Source organism: Triticum aestivum, chromosome 2B, assembly GCF_018294505.1.
Source record: "Triticum aestivum cultivar Chinese Spring chromosome 2B, IWGSC CS RefSeq v2.1, whole genome shotgun sequence".
In the NCBI taxonomy this organism is placed as follows: domain Eukaryota; kingdom Viridiplantae; phylum Streptophyta; class Magnoliopsida; order Poales; family Poaceae; genus Triticum; species Triticum aestivum.
The window spans coordinates 240,218,230-240,226,554 of record NC_057798.1 but is presented as its reverse complement, the minus strand read 5'-3'; the positions used below and the strand labels follow the sequence as shown (position 1 = coordinate 240,226,554).

Sequence of the window (8,325 nt, the reverse complement as noted above, 5' to 3'; positions counted from 1 at the left end):
CTTCGACCAGACAACGCAGCTCCGACTCTAACAAAGAACTACGAAGGGCAAAACCAGACACGGTTGGCGCCATGAAAGATCACCGAACGGCCCATCTGCAGCCAGTCATTGTACGCCGCAGGGCCCCGCCGTCGCAGTTCAACTTCATGGCAACAAGCAAACCAAGGCAATCTGAAAGGAGCATGAGCTTCACTCCAATCCGCAAGCGACCACCATACATGGTCAACCTGCACCCTAGGATCTTCAATAAGTTTTCCAGCTCGCGTTGCATTGCGACCGATCTACTCAAATAGCTGGTATCCACAGGTAGTAAGAATGGAGAAGATCTTAGTGAGTTATTGCACGCATTTTATCCTTATCTTCTAGAGAAATGTTTTACTGTTTAAGTGCAACCCATAGTATAGTTCTTTTATACCAGTTAATTTTATTATTCAATAAAATTCCTTTTCACTGAAATAAGAACCATGCAATGGTTTTAATCTGGTCATCTGGACAACTAAATTGGTTAATGTTATGCTTAGTATATTTTGAATTATGTAATGTGGGACGAAGATTAGTGTCTCTTTTTAGGGATTCTGGAGGCAACATGCCTTTGGTTGTATGCACTTCACTATTTTGTTTTTGGCTTCCTGCTATTGCATTCTAAGTTGTGGGCTGATACTTTCAAAGCTTTCTTACTCCCAATTTCAGATGATATCTTTCGTACGACTGAGTAGTCTTGGCTATAGTTCGACCCAGAAATCAACAAAGAAAATACTTGATTTCAAGGCACATTCCTGATTACCAATGCCTACCTATTTTTTGAGCTTAGTTAACAGAAAGGGTGCAATATGTAGGTCCAGTGAGCTCCAACGCTTTCTCTGACCAAAGACTTTTTTCACGATAACAATAAAGCCTAGGAGCAACTCTGTTCATGGAATAATACTGGAGAGATAGAGTGCTACTGTCTTACATTTTTCAATATTCCTAGCTTTATTTATTTATTTGAAATGCAGGCAAAAGCCGGAAATATTATTCTCACGATATTAAAACCCCTAATCTCTTCACATCCGCGACTACACAAAGCTTTATTCTCATTGCTCTAATAATTGTGGTATTTAAACATTTAAAATGCCTTGTGCGATGATGTTGTGGATTTTGCAACCCATATAATCTCCTGTTCTTTGTCGACAAAATATAATCTCCTATTAGACTGGATGTGATCATAATAATACCTTTTTTAATCACTGGTTGGTGTCATGAAGCATAGCTTATTTTGTGGACGGATGCATTGGTTTATGTTTCCAGCCTTTATATTTTCTCTTATAATATAGAGTTGATTACGATGAATGATGTGCTCCACTGTGGAAAATTTCAGTGTTCTTTGCCAATTACCCGTGTGTGTAATTACAAAAAATTGGTTACCAGCATTACCTACTTGATAGGGAAAAACTTGAATACCATGGTTAGCCTATATGTTCACTAGATTTTTAGTCCGAGTAAACTTTTTGTGTTACAACAATTTTAAACATCTCTATTGCCTCTCATGTTGGTACATCAATATATTTTATTCATTTCATTGATATTTTTTCCTAGGATGAATGCTGATTGTTTTCACATGATACGCACGTGCACGCTCACTAATGTATGAAAATATACGAACTTAAAAACGTTGATCGGGTTGGGTAAGGCATCCTTCTCTCCATTGGGAATTGTACAAGGAAAGAAGTCGAGAACACACGTCAAAGATAGAGAGAGATGCCAACAACCTTGTCGAATTGTCAAGTGATCATGCAAACTTTGGTACATGCACATAGTATACTGATACTGTATTCGTATTGGACTGTAGTAGGTGAAGGAAAGCTAGTGCTGCGAACTGAAGTTACCTTTAGCGATTCTGTGGGACCTGTTTCGGAGGAAGCTAGCTATGCTGGTTGTTATGGCGACAGTGACCGACAGAACTAATTCTCCATTGTGTTGTGCCTTTCTCCAGGAGCTAGCCAATCTTGCTGTACCATGCAAGTGATGTTTCGATGATTAAGCCGCAGAACCTAACTTTGACTGATGTTCTGTTCTGCCTTTTCTCCAGGAGCTAATCTAGAATAGTACCTTGGATTAAACGTCAATTTTGATCGACTACACTGGAAAAGAACATCACAAATCTGTCATATATGCAGTAGGAAGATTGATCCGAAACCACCGAGGAGCACAAAAATCGGCGTTCCTAGCTTTACCTACTTGTAGACCGGCGAGTGTTTTGCAACGGAAGCAGTGCGTGACTAGGAGTAGGAGGCATGCAAATTAAACCAGAGGTGATGGATGGAATGCACTGGCTTTGGCTCCACTCCAAAGCCATAGCACTCCAGCTAGCTCAAGCTCCTGCCTGCCTTGATCGTTCATCCACCGAATCACCTAACGAAAATTGACCACGTAGAAAACCTCAAAGAAATGGGACGGTGGTACGTACGTAGCTGGTGGTACACGCTTGCCACTTCCTACATGTATATATAAACTCAAGTACTTGTTCGAACAAAAGCATTCCATCCTCACCCTGAGCCATACATCTGCTCATCAAGATCGACAAGCTAGCCATGGCGATTTCCTCCCGTCTTCCAGCTCCTTGCTATCTCCTCATGGCGGCGACTCTGATGCTGCTCATCGTCCAGGCACAAAGCATCACTAGGCACTACGATTTCAATGTACGTATATATGCACGTACGCCCACATTCATCTATGCTCTGCATGCATTTTCTCACATGGATGGTGCTCGTCTTCCGATCTCTGCAGGTGCAAATGGCGAACGTGACGAGGCTGTGCGCCAGCAAGAGCATCGTGACGGTGAACGGGGAGTACCCCGGCCCCACGCTGGTGGCGCGGGAGGGCGACCGCGTGCTCGTCCGCGTCACCAACCACGTGGCGCACAACATGACGCTGCACTGGCACGGCATTCGGCAGCTGCGGAGCGGCTGGGCCGACGGGCCGGCGTACGTCACGCAGTGCCCGATTCAGACGGGCCAGAGCTACGTCTACAACTTCACCATCACCGGGCAGCGCGGCACGCTGTGGTGGCACGCGCACATCTCCTGGCTACGCGCCACCGTATACGGGGCCATCGTCATCCTCCCCAAACTCGGCGTGCCTTACCCGTTCGTTGCGCCCCACAAGGAAGTTCCAGTTCTCTTCGGCGAGTGGTGGAGGGCGGACACGGAGGCACTGGTCAACCAGGCGCTCCGGACGGGCGGCGCCCCAAACATCTCAGACGCTTTCACCATCAATGGGCTCCCTGGGCCACTATACAACTGCTCCGCCAACGGTACATTGCGCTCACTATGTGCTTCCATGCATCTTAATCGTCAAAGATTTGTAAACCTGGTAACCAGTATGCTTACCGTGCACTCATCACACTTCGCAGACACGTTCAAGCTGAAGGTGGAACCAGGAAAAACATACCTGATGCGCCTCATCAACGCTGCTCTCAACGACGAGCTCTTCTTCTCCGTCGCCAACCACACGCTCACCATCGTCGAGGTCGACGCAGTTTATGTCAAACCGTTCACTGTCAAGACCCTGATAATCTCTCCGGGCCAGACCACCAACGTGCTCCTCACAGCCAAGCCGTTTTATCCCAAGGCTAACTTTTACATGTCCGCCGCGCCATACTCCGTCATCAGGCCTGGCACGTTCGACAACACCACCGTCGCCGGCATCCTCGAGTACCACAACCCTCACTCCGCCTCCGAGTCAAGCTTCAACAAGGGCCTGCCACTCTTCAGGCCGACTCTGCCGAGGTTCAACGACACCGGCCTGGTCACCAACTTCACCTCCAAGCTCCGGAGCCTTGCCACACCGCAATACCCGGCGGTCGTGCCACAGTCGGTGGACAAGCAGTTCTTCTTCACGGTCGGGTTGGGCACACGCCCTTGCCCCGTGAATGCGACATGCCAGGGGCCTACCAACACCACACAGTTTGCGGCAGCCATCAACAACATCTCCTTGGTGCTTCCTTCCACGGCGCTCCTACAGTCGCACTTCACAGGCATGTCTCGAGGTGTCTACGGGTCAAACTTCCCGGTCATGCCCCTCTCACAATTCAACTACACTGGGGTATCGCCCAACAACACGAACGTGGCCACCGGGACTAAGCTGCTCGTGTTGCCATTCAACGCAACGGTGGAGCTGGTGATGCAGGACACGAGCATCCTTGGCATCGAGAGCCACCCTCTGCACCTGCACGGCTTCAACTTCTTTGTCGTGGGGCAAGGGTTTGGCAACTACGACCCTGTGAATGACCCGACGAGATTTAACCTCGTCGACCCCGTCGAGCGGAACACCGTCGGCGTGCCGGCTGGTGGGTGGGTGGCCATACGGTTCCTTGCTGACAACCCAGGTAAGCAGAATTGCATATACTATCTATTCATGAAGCTGGATGTTTAGCCTATGCTCATACGTGCGATATGCATGTATCCGCAGGTGTATGGTTCATGCATTGCCATTTGGAGGTGCACACGACTTGGGGACTACGAATGGCATGGCTGGTGCTAGACGGGAGCCTACCGAACCAGAAGCTGCTCCCCCCGCCATCCGATCTTCCGAAATGCTAGTCGGAGAGGATCAAATTAAGTTCTGGATCCCCCCCCCCCCCCCCCCCCCCCCCCCCTCATTTATCGGTGTGCTAACTTGCAATTGATTTCTCCTTCAGAAGATTTTTGTGTATTTAATCAGTGCGCAGGTCTTGTAATTTTCTTGTATCTCTCAAATATTTTTATATAGTTTGTAGCGATAATGTTTTGACTCTTCGAATAAACAATGATGTCAACTGAATGTCCAAATCCTTATAACGTCTTTGTTAGTAGTTTCACGTTGATATTTAAACTCCACTTGGTTGTCTTTTTTGAAACTACTCCATTTGTTACTAGAAATAAGTGTTCTTCATTTTTTTTGAAATGAGGCAAAAGACTTGTCAAATAAGTGTTTTTTAGTTTCAGTAAAACTATAGCTTCAGTGGTTCAAACAGCATGATTCACTAAACTTACTTGAGTAAAAATAAATTGGGTTTACAACCTCCGTTCCTAAATATAAGCCTTTCTAGAGATTTCAATATAGACTACATACGAAGCAAGAAGCGTGAATATACACTATAAAATATGTCTATATACATTTGTATGTAATTCGTATTGAAATCTCTAAAAAAGACATATATTTAGGAAACATAGGAAGTATCTAAGGCTCATCTAGACGAGACATTGTTATGTCACATCTAAGTGACATTAATTATGGTACCCTTGTGTGTTGTTTTGTTGCAGTTTTAACCTCTCTCTTTTTCTGTGGCCCCCTTCAGCCCAGCACCCCAAATCCTACTCGACGCCCTTAACGCCAGTTATAGGACAATCTGCAAACCGTCGCACAACTCTCTCGCTCGTGGACTCTGCCCATTAACAATTTTTTTTCACATCCACACAGCGCTAGGTTTTCCCAAGCGCGCACCAGGTTTTCGTGATCGCGGTTTGCATTTTTGTTTTTTGGAAGCTTCTAGAGGCTTCCCCATCTAGGTTTCCTTTCTGTTTTTTTTCTTTTCTTTTTTAATTTGCTTTTCTTTTTCTCTTTTCCCTTCTCCATTTTCTTTTTCCCTTCCCCCTTTTTTGTCTTCTTTTTCTTAAATCACAAAAGGTTATCAAATTCGTGAAATTTTTATATATTCATGAACATTTCTTAAAATTCATGAACTTTTCTGAATGCATGAACTTTTTCTGAAATTCGAAAAAAAACAAGTTCGCCAACTTTTTGAAACTCGTGAACATATTTTTTTTAGCCATAATATTTTCAAATTCACAAACTTTTTTGAGTTCTTGAACATTTATTTGAACTCGTGAACTTTTTCTGAAAATTGTGAACTTTGTTCCTATTTTGCTACAAAATCAAATCTGCTAACTTTTTTGAGCTCGTGAACTTATGTGAAATCCGCGAACTTATTTTGAAGTAGTGAACTTTTTTCAAATCCGCAAAAAAAATTGAACACATGAACTTTTTTGAGTTCACGAGCTTTTTTAAGTTTGTAAAAAAAATTGAAACTGTGATTTTTTTGAGTGCATTGTTTTTCAAATTCATGAATTTTTATTTTTGCTGAACATTTTCGAATTCATGATTTTATTTCCATATTTTCATTTTTTCATTTTTTGAACTCATTTCTAAATTTCTTTTTTGAATTTATGAAATTTTTCTAGATATCAACGATGAACTGGTGAGATTTTGCTAGCGAGTGACTAGAACAAGCAAGGGAGTGGAACGAGGTACCAGCTTCGCGTTTGCCGGGCCGGCCCACTACGCTTCACGTGCGAGGGCCAACAGCGCCAATGCAAAAAATATGGTCATATTATTGCATGAAGAAAATTGTTCGCATTATAAAAATTGCTCACGTGTTTATAAAAAGAGAATTGACATATTTTTACAATATAAGGTTAAGTTCTTTAAAAAAATGCATGATGAACTTTTTTTAAATAATTTTTCATGATACACGACAAACATTTTCTAAAAATACACAACAAACCTTTCTAAAATACAGGCAATTAGAACAAGGTGAATATTTTTTTTGAAAATAAATGATGAATATTTATAAAATACACGATGAACGTTTATAAATATGAGATGATTTTTTAATGCAGCGAATATTTTTTCAATACACAATGAACATCTCTTTAAAATATGGGGAACATTTAATAAACTCATGAATAACATTTCAATAAAGACGGTGAACTTTTCTGTAAATGTGGGTGTCTGAGCTAGATCCGGCAGATCCCTTTGTAGGGTATCCTACTCTTTCTCGTGTACTTATATTGCAGTACATGTGAATACCAAGGGATTGTTATATGTCTATCGACGAGCCCGGCCCCCGGCTTATATAGCATACCCGGGATCCTAGGGCTACAAATATAGGTCGGATAAGTCGGTAGAAGTAGAGTCCTCCATGACTTTTGTTTCCTTGGCTTGTACGTCAAGTCTTTCATAGTGTCCTCCTTGTCTCACTCATGGGAGGGTTGTTAGCTCCAAATGGTGTAAGTAGCATACAGTCCCGCACCTATGTTAGGTCATTAGGTACGACTTGGAGATACGATTTTTCTTATCGCAACATCGATACCATTATTAGGTCATAATGGACAAATGAATGAAGCTAATTGTTCATGCAACAACACTTAAACTGTGATTCAGGCCCGGGCCAAGTTGATCCACAAGAAAGTTGTCCACCGTAGTGATAATCCTGTCACTGGTAATTGTCCACTATTAAACCTAGATAGGAAGAGGATGACGAATCTGAATTACATCTACAACAAGAAGAACATAAAGGCTATGAACATAGAGTGTATAAATGTGTAGTAAGGTCAGCACTGGTGATAGTCGCGCACAACCAAACTCTATGTTTTTCACGTTGACAACCATAAGCGAAAACTGCTGCCAACCAAATGTCAGACATCAAATTGTTTGATACGTCTCCAACGTATCTATAATTTATGAAGTATTCATGCTATGTTTACAACAATTTTATATGGTTTTGGTATGATTTGATTCAAACTAACCTGGACTGACGTTGTTTTCAGCAGAACTACCATGGTGTCATTTTTGTGCAGAAATAAAAGTTCTCGGAATGGGCTAAAAATTCATGGTGATTTTTTATGGACAAAAAGAGACCCCTGAAGCACCCGAGTTTGGCCAGGAAGTGGACGAGGAGGCCACAAGCCTCGGGAGCGGGCCCAACCCCCTAGGGCGCGCCTCCCGAGCTTGTGGGGCCCTCAGGCACCCCCTTGACGTGAGACTGACGCCAAAAATTCCTATAAATACCAAAAACCCTAGAAAAAACTCAGATGAGAAGTTCCGGTGCCGCAAGCCTTTGTAGCCACGAAAAACCAATTGGGACCCTGTTCCGACACCCTGCTATAGGGGGAAATCATCACCGGAGGCCATCTTCATCATCCCGGTGGCCACCATTATGAGGAAGGAGAAGTTCACCCTCGGGGCTGAGGGTATGTACTAGTAGCTATGTGTTTGATCTCCCTCTCTCGTGTTCTTGATTTGGCACGATCTTAATGTACCGCCAGCTTTGTTAATATATTTGGATCTTATGGTGTTCTTGTTGGGTTTCGTAGTAATTTCAAAAATTTTCCTACGCACACACAGGATCATGTGATGCATAGCAACAAGGGGAGAGTATTGTCTACGTACCCAACGCAGACCGACTGCGGAAGCGATAACACGACGTAGAGGAAGTAGTCGTACGTCTTCTCGATCCAACCGATCAAGTACCGAAACTACGGCACCTCCAAGTTCGAGCACACGTTCAGCTCGATGACGATCCCC

At 43.6% G+C, this 8,325-nt stretch overlaps 1 protein-coding gene across 1 annotated transcript; it reads left to right on the top strand.

Moving 5' to 3' along the window:
* The first annotated feature begins 2,535 nt into the window (after positions 1 to 2,535).
* On the top strand, positions 2,536 to 4,799 carry LOC123041133 (laccase-4-like). The gene is made up of 4 exons (XM_044463832.1): positions 2,536 to 2,678; positions 2,767 to 3,292; positions 3,392 to 4,366; positions 4,450 to 4,799. Exons 1-4 carry the CDS (start codon positions 2,571 to 2,573, stop codon positions 4,578 to 4,580), a joined length of 1,740 nt encoding a protein of 579 aa, XP_044319767.1. The 5' UTR covers positions 2,536 to 2,570; the 3' UTR covers positions 4,581 to 4,799.
* Positions 4,800 to 8,325: the final 3,526 nt, after the last annotated feature.